At 30.6% G+C, this 21,368-nt stretch overlaps 2 protein-coding genes across 5 annotated transcripts in view; one reads left to right on the top strand and one right to left on the bottom strand.

Annotated features, from left to right (window-relative positions):
• LOC139425174 (solute carrier family 60 member 1) overlaps positions 1-8,461 on the bottom strand; it is a 40,127-nt gene extending 31,666 nt beyond the window's left edge. The window contains exon 1 of one of the 2 annotated variants that reach the window (XM_087165492.1): positions 8,335-8,461. The gene's annotated coding sequence lies outside the window, so the exon portion shown is untranslated. Of the gene's footprint in view, positions 1-2,616; positions 2,757-8,334 lie in introns of those variants that run through there. The other variant, XM_087165491.1, reaches the window with a different exon arrangement.
• On the top strand, positions 4,060-20,639 carry LOC107441041 (astacin-like metalloprotease toxin 5). Of its 3 annotated transcripts, XM_087165495.1 has the most exons (8): positions 4,086-4,159; positions 8,662-8,917; positions 9,778-9,874; positions 12,277-12,344; positions 17,642-17,717; positions 18,703-18,817; positions 19,744-19,922; positions 20,373-20,639. In XM_087165495.1, the coding sequence occupies exons 3-8, from the start codon at positions 9,799-9,801 to the stop codon at positions 20,594-20,596; spliced, it is 738 nt and encodes a 245-aa protein (XP_087021621.1). In that variant the 5' UTR covers positions 4,086-4,159; positions 8,662-8,917; positions 9,778-9,798; the 3' UTR covers positions 20,597-20,639. The 3 variants fall into 3 exon arrangements, with proteins under 3 accessions (XP_087021619.1, XP_087021621.1, XP_087021620.1); XM_087165493.1 differs by lacking the exon at positions 8,662-8,917 and having other exon boundaries at positions 4,060-4,159; XM_087165494.1 differs by lacking the exons at positions 4,086-4,159; positions 8,662-8,917 and having other exon boundaries at positions 9,690-9,874.
• Positions 20,640-21,368: the final 729 nt, after the last annotated feature.

Below are 21,368 nucleotides of genomic sequence, written 5' to 3'. Positions count from 1 at the left end.
CAGGGCCGGATTTAAGCTTGGTGGGGCCCTAAGCTACTGAAAATGATGGGGCCCTTATAAGGTCAATTCCATTTCTATGCACCTAAAGTAAACTGCCACTATTTTTTATTATTGAGTATTAACATTATATTATTAAAAAACTTGATAATATTACTTTATTGTTAATTATATTAATTGTGATGAGACTATTATGTAGAACCTTTCTTTTATTGCACATATTTTTTGAACGAGGGGAAAAAGTTACAAAAGAAACACATTTTAAGCACAGAGTAAAAATTTGGCGTGCAAAAATCGTGGCCCACACTATATATTTAACAGTTTTTTTTTTTTTTTTTAGATTCATTTTGAATATATTTTATTTGCAATTTTTAGTGATTTTTTTCGCGAATTTTTTTTTCAATTGTACTTTCTTTACGTTACAAAATCTATAAGACTTAGAAACATGAAATTTTGAATATGAGTAGAAAATATGCAAAGAGTTAGAAAGAAAACAAGAAAATAAAATTTGATTATTGGTTTTATTTTTTTTTTATAACCGCCGTTAAACAACCGACTCAATTTCGAGTTAACGCCCTATCAACCAGGCTATCCCGGCCAAACTTATTAGTTTATTTTATAACAGTCATTGCACAGCCGACCCAATTTCGAGTTTACGACTACTAATATTCAACTCCGCAGCCTTGTCATTTTGAATCCAATCCAGAAGACAAGGGAACTGCTATAGTAGTACCAAGAGGTATTTATTTGTTATGAGAACTTGGAGGACTTTGTAACAACGACCGATTTAACATGCACCAGTCACCATTTTATATATGGGTATTTTTCTGCCGGCTGGATTCAAACTCCCATTCTCACGAACACGAGTCCAACGCCCTATCAACCATACTATCCCGGCCAAATTTATTAGTTTATTTTATAACAGTCATTGCACAGCCGACTCAATTTCGAGTTTACGACTACTAATATTCAACTCCGCAGCCATGTCATTTTGAACCGAATCCAGCAGTCCCTCTAGCAGGTGAGGGCCGTTATATTAATACTGTTTGTAAAAATAAAAAGAACATTTCGTAAGCGGATGTTATTTAATTGATGTTTATATTAAAAATATTTCTTAATTATGTTTGCTTTCTTTTTGATTATTTTAAGTACATTTGTTAAATTGTAATGCAAGAAATAATTTTTTTATTATTTATGTAAATTTTTGACTTATATTTTTAAGGATTTATTAAAGGGTCTATTAAATATCAGAGAAAATAAATGTCATATGGGTTTAAAGTATCAGCTCTGCTCTTGATGGTGTATAGTGGCTAGGATGTGAAAGAGCAACTGTCCCGGTCATCCCGCCAAAACGAGCATTCAACATATCAATGGAGCATGCCAAAGCTTTATATCAATTAGCAATTAGTTTTAGATAATTACAATTGTAAAATAATTATCTTATTTTAGAATGAAATGTTTTAAAAGACAAATAACTGTTAATGTTTAACATTTAATCTCCGAAAAAACAGAACCAATATTGAAATCTAACGAATATATTATTTTTAATTACTGATAAAGTTTGTGACAGTAAAAAAAAAATTAAAGCCTATAGATTTCAGAATTTTAGAAACACCTTCTAGTTATACTATTCAATCAAATAGATTTCGATGTCTTTCATCCCGGTCTCATTAGTGATTCAGCATATTTCGATATAATTTTTGTTTCGTTCTTACTTAATATTAATTTGTTTGCGACAGTTAATTTGTATACCTCTTTTACTACATTAAAAATATAATATTGAGGATTTTAACTGAAATGAAATTTGCTTTTTTTGTATGCCTCTTTTATTACGTCATCATCACACCCACACGCAACTGTCTCCTCTAAATAATGCTATATAGAATGAGATAGCAAAACAATTGTGTGTAGTTATTTAAATTCTTATTCAAAAGTATTAGTTAATTTCTTTTTTAACTGACAATTTCTGTCCTTTTTAAGATATTTTAAAGTGCTGTTTGAAACTGCTGCATATCACATGAAAGCATTAAATATATCATTTGTACAATTTTAAAGTAAAATAAAAGGGAATTCTGATCGTTAGAAACAAATATTAAATAGTCTGATGATCGAATGATGGGGCAAAAAAAAAAAAAAACTTTTTTACCTTTTAAACTAAAAAATTGTTTATTTATAAATAATTTATTAATACTCAAATTGCTTGAAAGATGATATGTACCCTACTAGTGACAACGAAGTTTTTTGTTTTATTCAGTCATTTATTTATATTTATTATGTCCGACAATGTAAAAAAGAAAAAAAAATGCATTTTCGGCTTCTGAGGGCCCCAGCTCCGAATGAAACTTTAAAAAAAGAGGGGGGAAAGTAGGATCTGGGGGCCCTTGTCATCTCGGGGCCCCAAGCTACAGCTTATTTAGCTTATACGTAAATCCGGCCCTGGATTTATGGTAGTATATGCTGGTATTTTAGCTGGTACATAGCATTATATGCTTGTCTAGCAACCAAATTCTAGCAAAAATTTTAACCTGGGCAAATAAGCTTAGCCACGTAAGTTAAATGCAACGCTACAAATTACAAGCAAATAAGCTCATATAATAATTATTAAGAAATTTTACTTACATTTTTCAATTTATATAGCGTGACGTTGTTATAACTTTTGAAAAAAAATTTTTTTTTCTTGTGTTGATACAAAGGACAAAATTTCTTAAATCACCCGTATTCACCACGCCGAGTTAAATTCAAGAGTAACTCGGGGATCGGAATATCCACGGTTAAGGAAATATAACGAGGCCTTTGATTGGGCAAGGTAAAACCATGTGATTTTGTATATAATATAAACACGTGCATCGTGCATAAACAAATTAGCGTGAGTATCGCTAATTTAAGTGGAGTGGTTTTAAGAAACGATATCTTTCAAAAAAGTCTATTTCATCTAACTCTTCTTAGGTCATTATTTCTGATAGTTGGGACACATCTTTCAACAGTTTCAAGATCTTCAAGCTCAAACGCAGCGATAGAATCCTCCATCTTTTTTGTTTCAAAGCTCCTCGTCAACAGGTTACCCTCCGATAACACGGCAAAAACGGAGGGTTACCCGGAGAGTCAGAACTGTCGATGAAATCAGCGAGTTTGGCGAAATTACGGCTGGAGAATAACGTTTCGCACGAAACTCGTGATTTTACTCTTACTCATAGATTACTCGGAGGTAATCTGTGTTGGTGAATGATTTTTCTTTATAAAATGTGAATTCATAGACATTTCAAGTACAAAAAAAATAATAATGAAACATTACCTAAAAAAATATTTCAAAAATATTATAAAATAAAAATATAGCAATTTGAAAAATAAAACCTGAAATATTTTTTATTCATCTTTTTTCTTCAAGACTACTTTTCAGAAATAAAAAATTCAACTATTCAATTCAACTGTTTATGTCTTGCGCTTGTCAAATACAATAAACTATATTCTAAAATGGTTATGAAAGGCATCATGGTAAAATTGTCAAATTTTAATTACGTTTACCAAATTTTTTCACATATTATTAAAGCATATTTTATAATTAAATTTACCAAAGTGCCTCAGTAAAAATTACCGAGAGTTTTTATGTTCCCATAGAGGCAGTGTTAAGGTAAATTATATTTACTCTAATAGTTTTCATCATACTTTTTTTTCTCCGTCAAATTTTAACCTAAAATTTGCAATTTTTTCTTAAATTTTATTACAGAGGAACTTTAGGGTAGGAAATAATAAACAAAATTTTACAACTGAACTCTACTTCTTTTCTTCTTAAAAATATACAAAAAAGTAAGTATTAATTGCTTGAGAGTTAAATTTTTTAGAGATACCATATTATGAACTATGTATATATTTCAAACTGGCTCCCATTTTGCAATTAATCTGAGATTGGAAATTATGAAAATTGCTCAAGGAAATAAATCTAGTAACAAACACGCTCAGCGTAAAAAATGTGTGCGTAACAAAACAGCCTTTAGTTTTCTCACACTTCAGTTTCACTGTTTGAGAGATAAAAAAATGTGATAAAGAATGAAATTTATTTAATTTCAGGAGCAGTGATTCAAAAATAGTATGGACAATTATTTTGTAATAAGGATGCATCTAGCAATTATTCTCGGAATTTTGTCACTGGTCTATTCAATGCCAGGTAATTTTAAGTGTTGCATGTTCAATCTTTCACAATATTGCCAAGTAATGAGTAGCTAAAAACGTTTCTGTAAATTGTAAATGCTTCATTTACTAAAGAAATCATAACAAGTTGTTACTTTTATAGTTTTTTCCCCAACATTTTCGTACCAAATGCTGCTGCGGCTAGTTCAATCCCTTGACTACATTCTTCTTTTTCTTTGGCACTACAGCCGGTTACAGGCCTAGGTCGTCTCAGTCAGTTTATCCCATCTAAATTTATTTGATGCTATATTTCTCCATCGATTAACTCTCAATCCTTTAACCATTTTTCCACTCTATTTAATCATCTTATTTTGGGTCATCCTCTTTTTCTTTTACCCTCTGGTGTTTGAAAGATTATTTTTTAATAGAATTTCCATAGCTTTATCATAATACATATCCTTTGAGAAACCTTAATCACTTTTACTATGTTAAGTACTTTTTTTTATTGTAATCATGGTTGTAATAAATTCTCCTGGCTCAGTTTTCTCCAAACATTTTCGTAATATTTTTCTCTCGAAAGTCATCAGTTTCTCTTTGTCTACGTTGCTAATTGCCCAGCAATCGCTGAAATACAAAACTATTGGTCACAACTGGTGTCTTGTACAATTATATTTTCGTATCATAACTTATGTATTTAGATAACTGGTCTTTCAATTCATGATAACATCTGTTAGCCATGCTGATTACATATTTTTTTTAGTTCTTATGTCATTATCAATGTTTTGCTTGACTACAAACAAATTATAAAAGACAATTACAATTAAATGAAAATAAAACCTAAAAACCGAAATTAAAATAATTTCAATCAGTTGAAGTCACTTAAAAATTGAATGATTTTTAGGGTCTGAAAGAAAATTTCCATTTAAAATGTTTGATATCAAATATTTGATGCGATATTAATCAAATAAAGCTGTCGTTAATTTCACATAAGCTTTGTGAGCTTTTTCAACGAGTAACTGTAATGTTCATCATTTTTTCTACGGATCTAAACTATTGAAAATGTTTTATTATTAAAGGTTTTACATAAAAGCAAAACTTTTAATTAAACAGCAAACCTTTCCTCTGAAATGTTTTTTGATATGTGTTCTCATCTGTCCACCCAATTCACACAATTGTTGAAGATGAAACAACGTCACGTGGTTTAATGGAAGAAGAAATTGGTCTTAATGTTTACCGTAGCAGATATTATAGCTTATGAGAATTATTCTGCTTCCTACTATGGTAGCCGTTTTAAACTACAAACCGTAAAACCGTATAATGCTAAGCCTAGGTAGATAAGATTTCTGATTTACTAGAGCTTTCGATTCATTGTACGTCTAGTCTTAAAAAAATCACCGCCCTACATTGTTTACTGTTTACAATATGCACTGTTCATGCATAGTAGAGCAATAATTACTGTTTACAATATGATTTGTGCAATTTACTATTTAGTTTGTAAATTTCATACAAGAAACAAAAAAAAAAAAACTGAGGATAATACTCAAAGCATAAACACTTTTTTAATCTTGTGACTGACATTAATTTCCTCAAATCGCTATATTGCCATGCAATTGAAAAACCGATAAAAAATTCAAAATCGAGATTTTTATACATTAGGTTAACAGCAAAGTAATGTCGGTTTGGTGCATTTGATATTTGCTATCAAGATTTTATTTTTAATCAATAAAATATTCACCCTCGTTAGCAGCCATCTTTAAATGCCGGATCGAGAAAAAAAAAGAATTGATTTTTAAGACTAACGAATATTTAAGGCGCCAAAACGACATTACTTTCCAGCCCACCTAATATTTGGCATCTTTGTATGGTAAGTTACATATTGCAGAAAAAAAAAATTCAAGATTTTTTTTATTTTATTTTAATTTCTTTAAAAAAAAATTTATTTTTGAAATAATAGGAAAATAGATGTCAAGCCACTTTTTTTGGAATTAATCGTAAATCATTCACTTTGATTTTAATTGCACGGCAGTATACGGCTCTCGATCTTTTGAAATTTATGAAATACAGAACAGTCTTATGGAAGATGAAACTGCACTTAAATTTAAGTATAAGATCAATAATAAAGCTTCCTCGAATATCAATCTTGCTCACACATCGTCTACATATACATATGTTAAATTTAAAAATATTATTTATTATTATAATAATTATACTGTAAACCAGGTATAACTTAAAAATTGGTATTCAGTATTGACAAAAGTAATTCAGGTATAATTTATAAAAAATTTATACTGTTATAGTTAAAGAAAATTAAACTAACCAGGATTATATTAAATTATATATTGGTTCGTAAACGTTGTTATAATTTATTTTTAATTTCATGAATCATTTTTAACATATAATGTCCTTTAATAAAATAATAATATAATAGATCGTATAGAATTTGGAATAATTAATTAATAAGGTTACACTTGCTTTGTGAAAAATTTAAATCAAAAATCAAATAATGTATCTAAAAATTTTCAAATAATTACAACGTGATTCTAATATTGAATTAATTAGTATCTTCATACCTTAAAACTAACATTTAAATTCAGTATTTACTATTTCTCCAACGTGCTCGTGCAGGCCAACCACGTGACTCGAAATCTGTTAGCAAAATTAGCTAAACAGCTAATCTGCTGTTAGCTAAACTGCTAAGCTAAACAGCAATTTGGACTGGAATTAATTTTAAGCAATGTTAATTGGCATTATTTAACGAAATATTTATAGTTATATAAAAAAGGATTATAGATAATCTTAGAGAATCATGGCACTAGACTGCACGTGCACAAAATTTAATCCTATCCAAGGAATTAGCACGAGGCATAGTCAGAATTAAAGACTAATATGACTTTTAAAAACAAAATTGTATTAAAACATAATTCTTGGTTACAATACATATAAAACATTCTTCGTTAACACAATAATTAGAATGTCTTAGGAATTCAAAATTTTGGTGCAACATCTCCAAAACAAAATTTCAACTTTACAACAATTTAATATATATTATGGAAAATAATTCACATTTAACAACTTATAAAAAATTAGGCTGGGTTTAAAAAAAAATTATTCTCACGTGGTTTAAGATTATCGGCGTAATTAGATTATTAAATATCTATTTTAAGTTAATTTAACATTGTAACACTTTTCGACATTGTTAATTAAAGACGTTCAATTAAAATTAATTACTAATTTAATACGCCAATTTGAAAGAAAAAAAATACTTATCGGTCATCCGGTTCCTGGATCCAGGGCATAGTAGCCCTAAAACGTCTACCTAAAAAAAAACCTGTTACCTTTAAGAAAAAAAAAATTAAGAGACTGGCTAACGCGCTCTGCGTCGAATATTCGAAAAAAAGGAGGGAGAAAAACAGCGCCCTCTGGCAAGCTCTGATAGGCTCTCATACCATTACGTCACTCCTACTCATCCATTGCATCACTCCTCTTCAGCCATTTACTGCCTGTTGGGGAATAATCGTTTGCGAAGGGACTTAAAACTCAAAAAAAGGGAAAAATCGCTTGCACGCGACCCAGCCACCAGCCAATTGTACAAAACAGATTAAAACATTAAAAATAAAATAAAAATAGTTTTAACAATTCAATTAATGGTTTGTGATGTCTCGATTTTTGTTTTTGTTTATAAAAATTTATGTACCGATGAAAATTAATATATAACACATAACATTGGCAGAAAGACGCATCAGAAATTTTCAAGATTCCGTTTCAGTCTTAGAACTTCGTTATCGTCAACTGAAACCTACAAACTTGATTATCGTCATTCAATGCATACTAATAAAAATGACTTCAAGATTTATCTGATTGTTCATGATTACTGTTTCGATGCTTCATAAATGTTTAATATTTTAGTAATCATGACAACTTTCATTTTATGTCTATTGCAAATATTTATCATTCTGAAGATTGTCCATCAGAATCACTTTTTTTTGCAGTGACCGACAACCCGATGATAGCTTATACGTAAATCCGGCCTTGGATTTATGGTAGTATATGCTGGTATTTTAGCTGGTACATAGCATTATATGCTTGTCTAGCAACCAAATTCCAGCAAAAATTTTAACCTGGGCAAATAAGCTTAGCCACGTAAGTTAAATGCAACGCTACAAATTACAAGCAAATAAGCTCATATAATAATTATTAAGAAATTTTACTTACATTTTTCAATTTATATAGCGTGACGTTGTTATAACTTTTGAAAAAAAAATTTTTTTTCTTGTGTTGATACAAAGGACAAAATTTCTTAAATCACCCGTATTCACCACGCCGAGTTAAATTCAAGAGTAACTCGGGGATCGGAATATCCTCGGTTAAGGAAATATAACGAGGCCTTTGATTGGGCAAGGTAAAACCATGTGATTTTGTATATAATATAAACACGTGCATCGTGCATAAACAAATTAGCGTGAGTATCGCTAATTTAAGTGGAGTGGTTTTAAGAAACGATATCTTTCAAAAAAGTCTATTTCATCTAACTCTTCTTAGGTCATTATTTCTGATAGTTGGGACACATCTTTCAACAGTTTCAAGATCTTCAAGCTCAAACGCAGCGATAGAATCCTCCATCTTTTTTGTTTCAAAGCTCCTCGTCAACAGGTTACCCTCCGATAACACGGCAAAAACGGAGGGTTACCCGGAGAGTCAGAACTGTCGATGAAATCAGCGAGTTTGGCGAAATTACGGCTGGAGAATAACGTTTCGCAAACTCGTGATTTTACTCTTACTCATAGATTACTCGGAGGTAATCTGTTTTGGTGAATGATTTTTCTTTATAAAATGTGAATTCATAGACATTTCAAGTACAAAAAAAATAATAATGAAACATTACCTAAAAAAATATTTCAAAAATATTATAAAATAAAAATATAGCAATTTGAAAAATAAAACCTGAAATATTTTTTATTCATCTTTTTTCTTCAAGACTACTTTTCAGAAATAAAAAATTCAACTATTCAATTCAACTGTTTATGTCTTGCGCTTGTCAAATACAATAAACTATATTCTAAAATGGTTATGAAAGGCATCATGGTAAAATTGTCAAATTTTAATTACGTTTACCAAATTTTTTCACATATTATTAAAGCATATTTTATAATTAAATTTACCAAAGTGCCTCAGTAAAAATTACCGAGAGTTTTTATGTTCCCATAGAGGCAGTGTTAAGGTAAATTATATTTACTCTAATAGTTTTCATCATACTTTTTTTTCTCCGTCAAATTTTAACCTAAAATTTGCAATTTTTTCTTAAATTTTATTACAGAGGAACTTTAGGGTAGGAAATAATAAACAAAATTTTACAACTGAACTCTACTTCTTTTCTTCTTAAAAATATACAAAAAAGTAAGTATTAATTGCTTGAGAGTTAAATTTTTTAGAGATACCATATTATGAACTATGTATATATTTCAAACTGGCTCTCATTTTGCAATTAATCTGAGATTGGAAATTATGAAAATTGCTCAAGGAAATAAATCTAGTAACAAACACGCTCAGCGTAAAAAATGTGTGCGTAACAAAACAGCCTTTAGTTTTCTCACACTTCAGTTTCACTGTTTGAGAGATAAAAAAATGTGATAAAGAATGAAATTTATTTAATTTCAGGAGCAGTGATTCAAAAATAGTATGGACAATTATTTTGTAATAAGGATGCATCTAGCAATTATTCTCGGAATTTTGTCACTGGTCTATTCAATGCCAGGTAATTTTAAGTGTTGCATGTTCAAACTTTCACAATATTGCCAAGTAATGAGTAGCTAAAAACGTTTCTGTAAATTGTAAATGCTTCATTTACTAAAGAAATCATAACAAGTTGTTACTTTTATAGTTTTTTCCCAACATTTTCGTACCAAATGCTGCTGCGGCTAGTTCAATCCCTTGACTACATTCTTCTTCTTCTTTGGCACTACAGCCGGTTACCGGCCTAGGTCGTCTCAGTCAGTTTATCCCATCTAAATTTATTTGATGCTATATTTCTCCATCGATTAACTCTCAATCCTTTAACCATTTTTCCACTCTATCTAATCATCTTATTTTGGGTCATCCTTTTTTTTTCCTTTTACCCTCTGGTGTTTGAAAGATTATTTTTTAATAGAATTTCCATAGCTTTATCATAATACATATCCTTTGAGAAACCTTAATCACTTTTACTCTGTTAAAAACTTTTTTTATTGTAATCATGGTTGTAATAAATTCTCCTGGGTCAGTTTTCTCCAAACATTTTCGTAATATTTTTCTCTCGAAAGTCATCAGTTTCTCTTTGTCTACGTTGCTAATTGCCCAGCAATCGCTGAAATACAAAACTATTGGTCACAACTGGTGTCTTGTACAATTATATTTTCGTATCATAACTTATGTATTTAGATAACTGGTCTTTCAATTCATGATAACATCTGTTAGCCATGCTGATTACATATTTTTTTTAGTTCTTATGTCATTATCAATGTTTTGCTTGACTACAAACAAATTATAAAAGACAATTACAATTAAATAAAAATAAAACCTAAAAACCGAAATTAAAATAATTTCAATCAGTTGAAGTCACTTAAAAATTGAATGATTTTTAGGGTCTGAAAGAAAATTTCCATTTAAAATGTTTGATATCAAACATTTGATGCGATATTAATCAAATAAAGCTGTCGTTAATTTCACATAAGCTTTGTGAGCTTTTTCAACGAGTAACTGTAATGTTCATCATTTTTTCTACGGATCTAAACTATTGAAAATGTTTTATTATTAAAGGTTTTACATAAAAGCAAAACTTTTAATTAAACAGCAAACCTTTCCTCTGAAATGTTTTTTGATATGTGTTCTCATCTGTCCACCCAATTCACACAATTGTTGAAGATGAAACAACGTCACGTGGTTTAACAGAAGCAGAAATTGGTCTTAATGTTCACCGTAGCAGATATTATAGCTTATGAGAATTATTCTGCTTCCTACTATGGTAGCCGTTTTAAACTACAAACCGTAAAACCGTATAATGGTAAGCCTAGGTAGATAAGATTTCTGATTTACTAGAGCTTTCGATTCATTGTACGTCTAGTCTTAAAAAAATCACCGCCCTACATTGTTTACTGTTTTCAATATGCACTGTTCATGCATAGTAGAGCAATAATTACTGTTTACAATATGATTCGTGCAATTTACTATTTAGTTTGTAATTTTCATACAAGAAACAAAAACAAAAAAAAACTGAGGATAATACTAAAAACATAAACACTTTTTTAATCTTGTGACTGACATTAATTTCCTCAAATCGCTATATTGCCATGCAATTGAAAAACCGATAAAAAATTCAAAATCGAGATTTTTATACATTAGGTTAACAGCAAAGTAATGTCGGATTGGTGCATTTGATATTTGCTATCAAGATTTTATTTTTAATCAATAAAATATTCACCCTCGTTAGCAGCCATCTTTCAATGCCGGATCGAAATAAAAGGAATTGATTTTTAAGACTAACGAATATTTAAGGCGCCAAAACGACATTACTTTCCAGCCCACCTAATATTTGGCATCTTTGTATGGTAAGTTACATATTGCAGAATAAAAAATTCAAGATTTATTTTATTTTATTTAAATTTTTAAAAAAAAATTGTATTTTAGAAATAATAGGAAAATAGATGTCAAGCCACTTTTTTTGGAATTAATCGTGAAACATTCACTTTGTTTTTTTTTAATTGCACGGCAGTATACGGCTCTCGACCTTTTGAAATTTATGAAATACAGAACAGTCTTATGGAAGATGAAACTGCACTTAAATTTAAGTATAAGATCAATAATAAAGCTTCCTCGAATATCAATCTTGCTCACACATCGTCTAGTAAACATAACATTGGCAGAAAGACGCATCAGAAATTTTCAAGATTCCGTTTCAGTCTTAGAACTTCGTTATCGTCAACTGAAACCTACAAACTTGATTATCGTCATTCAATGCATACTAATAAAAATGACTTCAAGATTAATCTGATAGTTCATGATTACTGCCTCGATGCTTCATAAATGTTTAATATTTTAGTACTCATGACAACTTTCATTTTATGTCTATTGCAAATATTTATCATTCTGAAGATTGTCCATTAAAATCACTTTTTTTTGCAGTGACCGACAACCCGATGATAAATGAAGGTCTTTTTCAAGGTGACATAATGGGTATAGATCCGAATACGGTAATACATGCCTCTTTTAGTTACTTGTACAAATAATATTTAGTACTTTTACAAAATACTTGTATAAAATACTTGTAATAATAGTAATAGTACTTGTGCCAACTAGTTGTTTGTAGAAGAATTTTTCAAAAATGATTAAGAAACAAAACTTTTCTTTATGTTAATTATCCTTCAAATAAATAAATGTTAAAAATATTTGAACAAGAAATACCATTGTAAAATTAGTCATCTATTAAATATATTTGTCTAGTGACATAAATTTAGTTTAATATCCATACCAATAAAAGTTCAGTTATATATTCTGCGATTTTTATTTTCCCGATCAAAAGTATATGAAGGAATTTGAATTTCGCGTTTTCTTCTTAGAATACTTTTTTTTCCATAACGATTTTTACGTAATTGCTAAAGACAAGTTTGGGCTCACTTTTATAAGTTCATTTTCAATAGATATCGTCATGAGGTCAAAAACCATGTATAATTACTTACCATGTACAGAATGCCAGTAAAAAAACGGACCACACTGAATAACTTTTGATCTGATGAGCGGATCAACATGTTCTGATACGCAATCTTAATGGCTCGAGGGGTCGACCTCAAATATGCTAATTAATAAGTGCAGACGACATTTTAAGTTACAAAATAGAGATCACACAATCAGATGCAAAAACGTACTCTCTCTGATGAAACATACCGTTTTATTCAAGGGATTCTGATTTCTAAACTTTAAAATTTAGGGTATAGCTGCAATCTAGGAAATATAGTCAAAATAGTTTGGTTTAGAGAGCGGTGATAAGTTTGGACCCCTCAATGTTAATTTCACATTTTGCATATTTCGCTATATCTAAAGAAATTTTTGTGCGAATTAAAATTTTTTGCACTGAATTATAAAGTTCGTTTATTCAAAGATAATTCCATGAAAAAAATAACTTTTAGTAAGTACCTATTTATTGCTTTTTATTTTTTTATATAATAATGGTCGAAAAAGATTTGAATTGTGGGGTGCATAATTTTTTGCATCATTTTAAGGAATATAACTTAAGATTATAACTTACAGAATATAAATAATTCGGTTGAAGAGTTGTAAAACAATTTAATTTCGAAAAAATCAGGCAATTAAAATTCGATTTCTCGGGTCAGAAATCTAAATCCGTCGAAAAAAAGTTAGGCTTATTTAGAGAAAGTGCATTTTTGTATCTTAAAATATTGTCTGCCCTTATTAATTTTCATATTTGAAGTTACATTCTTGAGCCATTAAGTCCCAGAACATAAAAATCCGATCTTTGATCAAAAGTTATTCAGGTGCTCTGTTTTTTTCGCCCACTATATAAGTCATTGTCAAGAGCAAAATGAGCAGTTTTTACTTCGCATTTAGCTACGGAAAAATTGGTCTTGAAAATACCTTTGAAAAAATATAAAAAAGTATAATAAAACAAAGAGAAAGATAAGATTAAAAATAATTCAACAAAACTTTATTCTTTACTTTATTCTGCTCACTTCTGTCTCCGGCTAAATCATTAATTAAAAATTTTGGTATATAGTTGCCTCCGTTTTTTGTGTTCTGGAAAACTAACATTTTTTCATTGCATGTATTCACATTCTTTATTCACTTTTTCATTGAATTCCTGGATCAAGCATTGGAACCTTCGTGGAGGTCTTTTTGATGGAACTAACCAGCATTTACATGGAAAGGAAAACCACGAAAACCTCTCATGGTTAGCCCGATGGCAAGGGTATTCTAACCAGTAATTCGTGTACCACTGAGGATATTTTACGTCAGCATTGTGGTCGGTGCGAGCCGAAAGCAGAATTCGAAATAGCCAGCCACCACTGGGATTCGAACCTGTGTCTCCCTTGAGCCACCGCAGCTCATACTAGTTCATATTTTTCTCCAAATTTATGATCTGTCTTCATATGAATTTTTTTAAATATAACCCTTAGGAAAATTTGCCATAGGTTTGCCATAAAAAATGCCATAGGATATTCCTATGGGGTTTTGCCTATGGCAAAAATTTTGCCATACATGTATGGCAAATTTTGCCATAGGCAAAACCCCATAGGAATATTCTATGGCATTTTTTTGAATGGCAAAATTTTGCCATAGGCAAAACCCCATAGGAATATCCTATGGCATTTTTTTGTATGGCAAAGTTTTGCCAAAAGTGTATGGCAAAAGTGTATGGCAAAATTTTGCCATAGGCAAAACCCCATAGGAATATCCTATGGCATTTTTTATATTGCAAGTTTTTGCCATAAAACTAAGATGTGCTACAGTTTATGAAGAAATATTTTTCCATAGGTTATGGTATACCTTTGCCATACAGCTATGGCAACATTTCTCGTTGATATTTTACCATACGTCAAAAAATAATTACTTACAAGAATCTTTCGCAATGGATATTAAAAATGCAAAACTTAATAATTGTAGAATAAATATATATCCAGAAAGCTTTTTTTTTTTAATTTCTTTGATAAACTTCTCCTGTTTTACTTGCAGAATCCTTTTTGTATGCGGTTCTTATTCAAATAAATTTCAAACAGTTAGTACTAACCGCTAGAAAATGGGTCCGGTGGACAGAGCGAGTGGGGAAAATATTGGTTATGTTGATTAGGAACAAAATATATTGAGTACAGGCAACTAATATTTGTTAAAGCTGTAAAAACAAGAAAATAGAAAGTGGGTCGGGAGGTCGGAGCGAGTATAAAAAACGTTAATTTGATTGATTGGTATCATAATTAGTTAGACAAGCCTCAGATATTAGAGGAACCTAAAGGAACGCGAAGCAAAATAACGGTCCGATGGTCGGAGCGAGTATGAAAATTCTTTAAATTTTGATATGTGATACTAAACTAAAAATTAAACAGACTACTAAAACAATAAAATACTATTAAAACTCAAAAGATAAAGAGTGGGGCCGGTGGTCGAAGCGAAACTTGTTTAAAATAGATCAAACGGGACAAAATCTGAATATGTAACGGTGCAACCAGTGGTGGCATGTGAACAAAATTTTATCCATAAAAAAGATGGTATTAGACTATGAAAAGCTAAGAATAGAAAACAGGCTAAATTAGTTGATCCCCTACTAGTGAGGGATAAAAAAACTCAGAAAATTTATGTTGAGTTGTGTTAAGCACATTTAGAAAAGAGAACACAATATAGAAACATTGGCAAATACAAAACATGTTTAAGACATGATTAAAATTGGTGAAATTAATAATTGTTATTGACAAATTTACACTTGGTCAGGGATAGTAAATAAAAATTAATTGGGTATAGGGAATCACTATGACGAAAAAGTTGTAAACTTAAGGAAAGATTAAATTGTTAGAAGCATTTTTGGTTATAGCAGCAGATGATATGGCCAGGGACTGTTCAGTTGATGATATTGAAGCAAAACAATTGTCAACCAGTAATCCAGCAAATCTAGTTAAGTGATGACCCTAAGCTATGTATAAACATGTAACAGAACATTGTACAAATATATGTGGATACTTAAGAAATATTAGTTGTAAAATAGTAAAACACAGAGACATGATAAAAAACAATTTAATGGCAAGCAAAAATTAAACACAAAAAATAAATATAAAGCCCTAACATATGTAAGATAATGTAAAAAAGCATTGCAAGAACCTAAGTGGAATTAAAATAAAAAACTAATGAGAATGTAAACACTGATAAAAGTACCAGACAGCCGGAAATTAAAAAACTTAATAAATTCAGATAGATAATCGCATAGGCGTTTGCAATAAATTGTTTTTGACCAAGAATGAGATCGAAAAAATATTAAAATAAGTAGCCAAAGTTTGCGAAAGATTCCACTTGTAGTGGATGACACTTTAATATGGCGGTCTGATACTCTAAGCCTAAATCAATGGAACGTCTGATTTTAAACACTCAAAAATGGAAAAATTGGCCACCCGGAGGCCGGAAAAGACTCACCAGGAATGCCTTGTGGGTTTACATGTTGAATTTAATTAACTTCGGGGTGAAATAATGGATATTTATTTCTTTTAGAAGATGTTTTTGAGGACTCCATAGAAGTTGTTGTTTCGTTGGTGGAGATCTAGATCAACTTTTCTCTATGGTATACTGCCATACAAATCTTTAAGGTTACCATTGGCCTATGGTATACTGCCATACAAATTTCTGTGGTTGCCATAGGCCAATGGTGACGTGCCATACAAATCCTTATGGTTACTAGTCTATGGTATACTGCCATACAAATATTTATGGTAGCCATAGGCTTTTGGGGTTTTGCCATACAAATCTCTATGGTAACCATAGGCGTATGGTATCTTGCCATATAAATTTCTATGGTAGCCATAGGCTTATGGGGTTGTGCCATACAAATCTCTATGGTAGCCATAGGCTTATGGTGTTGTGCCATACAAATCTCTATGGTAACCATAGGCGTATGGTATCTTGCCATACAAATTTCTATGGTAGCCATAGGTTGCCATAGATTACCATAGGCTTCTCTATGGCAAATTTTCCTAAGGGAAAATTAGGAGATTCTGCCTTCTACTCGCTCCGCTCTCCTACCACCGTAATTGCTTCTTGTTCTTCATTCTTTTTTTCTCTATTGAATGTCAATATTTTCCACAAAAATACCCTCTAGCAGCAAAATAACGCGGGCCCTCATTGGACCAATACTCATAAATCTTGGCCCAATAAGGGTTCAAATAGCCGATATTTTCCGATATTGGCCCTATATAGAATTGTCCGATTCACCTGATATTTTACAGAAACTTTACAACCAATATCAGTTCTATTTTTTTTTTACCTCTGAATACGATATTTACTTCATTTTGGGAAAAAATGTTACAAATTTATCTCAAATATTGTCATTATGGAACTTCTTGTGCAGTTTTAGAACTTTTTACCATTTTTTCTCCCGCTTGTAATAAAATTGCTTATATTCTCTCCTGTTTTTCTCACCTTTATTTATCCATTTTTTTGTTGACAGCTTTTCGTTTCATTTTTAAAATTACTTTTGCTTCTTCTAATTCACGTCTGGCAAGCCTTGAATTTGGGCGCCTGTTTTTGAATGCTTGTCGACTGTTATTTCCTATTTATGTATATGTAAAACGAATAAAGTTTCTAATCAGGTAACCACCAAAGTTAACAAATTATGAAGATTAAGTATCACTGCCAATTGCAAAAGAAGTAGAATTTAAGTAATGGCATCAATTTATTTTTTTCCAAAGAATTTGGAAACTCATACGTATTATGGGCAGTTTTTATATAACACCTTGGTTATGATTTCAATACAAAACTAAATATTGTCATTCGGTTTTAGGATAGGAATGCTATTGCACTTGATTCCCAACGATGGAATGGAGGTGTTATTCCGTACGTTATTTCTCCAGAACTAAGTAAGTATTCAATCAAATCAAATCATTCTGCTCTAAAATCGGATCGAATTTAGTACAGGAGAAATAGGCGAAAATTTGGTGTTTGGTGTAACAAATTTCCACAAAAACAAAGATTGAATTTATTGTGTTGACACACTAGAAGTCGAGAAAAATTTGAGCTTGGAAATTTTTTTTTTATCCACCATCTTGAAAGAATATCAAAGTTTAAAAAAAGTCATAAAGTAACGAAAAAGGGTATCTTAAGCTGGAAAATAAAATTGCAGTGGCTTTTGAAGTTAAATGATTAACAAAACAAATAAGTGATACCTTTTTGACATTCCAGAAAAGTGGCAGTAGGAAGAAGAAAAAAATGCCTTTATTTACTCACGATGTTGATTTTTTTTCTTTAAAAAAACCGTGCTTGTTATCAAGTTTTATGCTATTTTTAAACTGGAAAATGATATTAGAGTAGTTTTTTTGAAAGAAGATGGAAAACGTTTAATAAATTAAATCGATGGCAACTTTGACACACTAGAAAAGTGTGAGTAGTAAAGAAACTCGAATTTTTTGTCGGCATTTTGAAATTTAAAAAAAAAAGAATTCGCGGGATCAAATTTTATGTTTTTTTCATGGTAAAAATTAATAAGTGTTTCTAGAAAAAAAGTCTGACAAAGATAACGTAGATGGTAATTGTAGCACGTTCTAGAAAACGTAATTGTGCAAAAACACGTATTTTGCTTTAGCTGCCATCTTGATTTTTGTTATTACGAAAATTATCTCTGGTATCAAATTTCATATTATTTTACACCGGAGATTGATAATTGTTTCTAGAAATGATGCTGACAAATATTACTTAGATTGTAATTGTAGCACTTACTAAAAAAATTACAAAAATCAATCAACAAATTTCTAAGTTTTTCTTGTAAGGAATTTGGGTCCCTAAAATTATCAATGTAACATGCCAAATGTTATGTGAGTAAAAATTAGTAACAGAAAATCTCTCTAGGTTCATTGACGGAATCAATACAAAAGGTAATGGATCACATACAAGTCCATACATGCCTTCGCTTTGTACAGCGTACTCATGAGCATGACTATGTCGATATCTTTAAAGACAATGGGTAAGTACGTATAAGCTGATAGAATACGCGCTTATAAACACTCACTATGTCACAGAAACATGATCTTTGCGAATCTAAACAAAAAATTTATCAAGCACAGTTTCTAAACTAGACAAAATTTCGCATTTTAAAAATCTCTTTCTAGCAAAATTTGTAGTTTCCATTATCTGGCACTAAAATGCTTTGTTAAAAAAATGTGTAACTGTTATACTTTACTTTATCATTTGATGCCGGAATGTCTTTGTTTAGGAGAAAGCTTCCTATATCTTTCTATTAAATGCTTTTGTTTGCAGGATGCCTCTTATACTTTCCCATAGGATTCCCAGTTACCTTTATGAGGAAGGATATCTCTCATAACGTCCCACAGTATACCTAGTTATCTTTGTATTTGAGGATATCTCTTTTACTTTCTCACGGGATACCTATATAACATTGTGTGGGAAGATATCTCTGATATTTTCCCTTAAGATATCTAGTTACCTTTGTGTCACAGGATATTTCATATACTTACCTATAAGATACCTAGATACCTTTACTTGGAAGGGCATCTTTTACAGTTTCTCTCATGATACTACATACTTTTGTGAGGAAGAATATCTGTTATAGTTTCCAAACAAGATACCTAGATGCTTTTGTCTGTAAAGATATCTCTCATGCTTTTCAACAAGATACATAGATATCTTTTCGTTACAGGATATCTCTAATACTTTCCTACAGGATACCCATATACCATTGTGTGACGGGATATTTCTTATAGCTTACCATTAGATACCTTTTTATTACTGAAAACCTGAGTTTTGAAAATCCATGTTCTAGAGAATGAATGCTTTTACTCTATGGTTACCTCGAATTTAAGAGAAACCTTTATTCATAGCTAAAATAATGATAAAATATTACAATTTTACGTAAGAAATATTTTTTTGCAGGTGTTACTCCTACGTAGGAAGAATCGGAAGAGGAGGGCAAAAATTGTCTTTGGGACCAGGCTGTGAATCTTTTGGAGTTATTTTGCATGAGTTGTTGCATGCTGTAGGATTCCATCACGAGCACATGAGGTCCGATAGAGATGATTATATCATCATAAATTGGGAAAACATCGATCAAAGTAAGTAAGAAAAATCGGCCTCAATATGAGGCCGCATTTAATCGCTTAACGTGAAATCAAGCATAACGTGACATCGCATTAAGCGTGACGTTAAGCCTGGTTCATTCGCTTAACGTGATGTCAACGTATACATTTTAGTACGTGTTTGGTTAGAAAAACGTGGCACATCGATTCATAGTTATTTCTAAGATGTCAACAAATGCAAAAAAGTGTTTCTTTTTTCATTGAAGTTAATAAATGTTTACATAGAAGTTTTTAGACACACTTTTAAGTAATGCACATAATATTCTTCCTGTATTACGACAGAAAATATCATAGTCAGTACTTAAAATTACCTTTGTTACATATAGTACATTTTCGAGTACAATAAAGTGTTTAAATAAAGATTGCATTGAGAAAAATAACTACAGCAAGCCACATGCGCTAATGGTAATAATTGTTTTTTTCCAGAATGGTATTACGCATTCGAGAAATTAAGGCCAGAACAGAACCGACTTCTGACAGAGTTTGATTATGGTTCAATAATGTTGTATGGTAGCAACTCCTTTGCCAAAGTTTGGGGCCAGCATAGTATGACAGGTAAAGATGGTAGACTTCTAAAAGAAAATTGGGAGAAGTATTCGCTGTCTACACTAGATGCAAAGAGAATAAAAATGTTGTATGAATGCCCATAATCTTTGTAAAAAATTACCAATAAAGTTTTAAAGAAAACATTAACGAATTTCTTTTGTCAGTATATGTACTGCAAATCACACAATTTCTTTTTCTGTTTGGTACAAACAAGCTTTTGAACAAATCTAACAAATATGAATAAAACATAAATAATGTCGCAACAATTATTTCACGTTGTGCTTTATTCGCACGCAGCACAAAATCTAATCTATCTTTTCGATAATTAAATGCGTAAAAAATTATCAATAAAATAATTAAAACATAAATTTTTTTTGTCAGTAAACATACTGGGGTATGATTACATAAGCCACAGTATGTTTATCGACAAATATAACATTTATATAAACGTACGTGCTATGTGCTTTATTCGTACGCAACACAAAGTCTATCCTATCTTTTTTAAGTACTACTTTTTATTTTCTCTTCTTTTTAACCACCTTGAACGATTGTGATTAAAAATTCTTTTTTCAATAAATCGATTGCGTTTATTAATTTTTATTGTTATTATTGAAAATTGTAAGTACGTAATTATATTTCTTTAATATCAAAACATTTCTATATTTTAATATCAGATGCAAGTTGTCCTTATTATACCTCTCCTAAACCACACACAATTTCTAAAGAAGAATTGTATCTAGTGAATAAATAAAGAAGCATTTTACTAGTGGAGATTCATGTAGAAGATTCAAGTCTGTGTTCTTGCGTTAAATTTTTAATTGTTTTAGCTTTAGTTAATTGGTTTTACAAGTTTTCAATGTAGTTTGTGAACATCCT

This window comes from Parasteatoda tepidariorum, chromosome 6, assembly GCF_982258835.1.
Source record: "Parasteatoda tepidariorum strain Cologne lab strain chromosome 6, Ptep-v5.0, whole genome shotgun sequence".
Taxonomy (NCBI): domain Eukaryota; kingdom Metazoa; phylum Arthropoda; class Arachnida; order Araneae; family Theridiidae; genus Parasteatoda; species Parasteatoda tepidariorum.
Note: the sequence above shows the minus strand (reverse complement) of the source record. Positions and strands in the feature narration are given on the sequence as shown.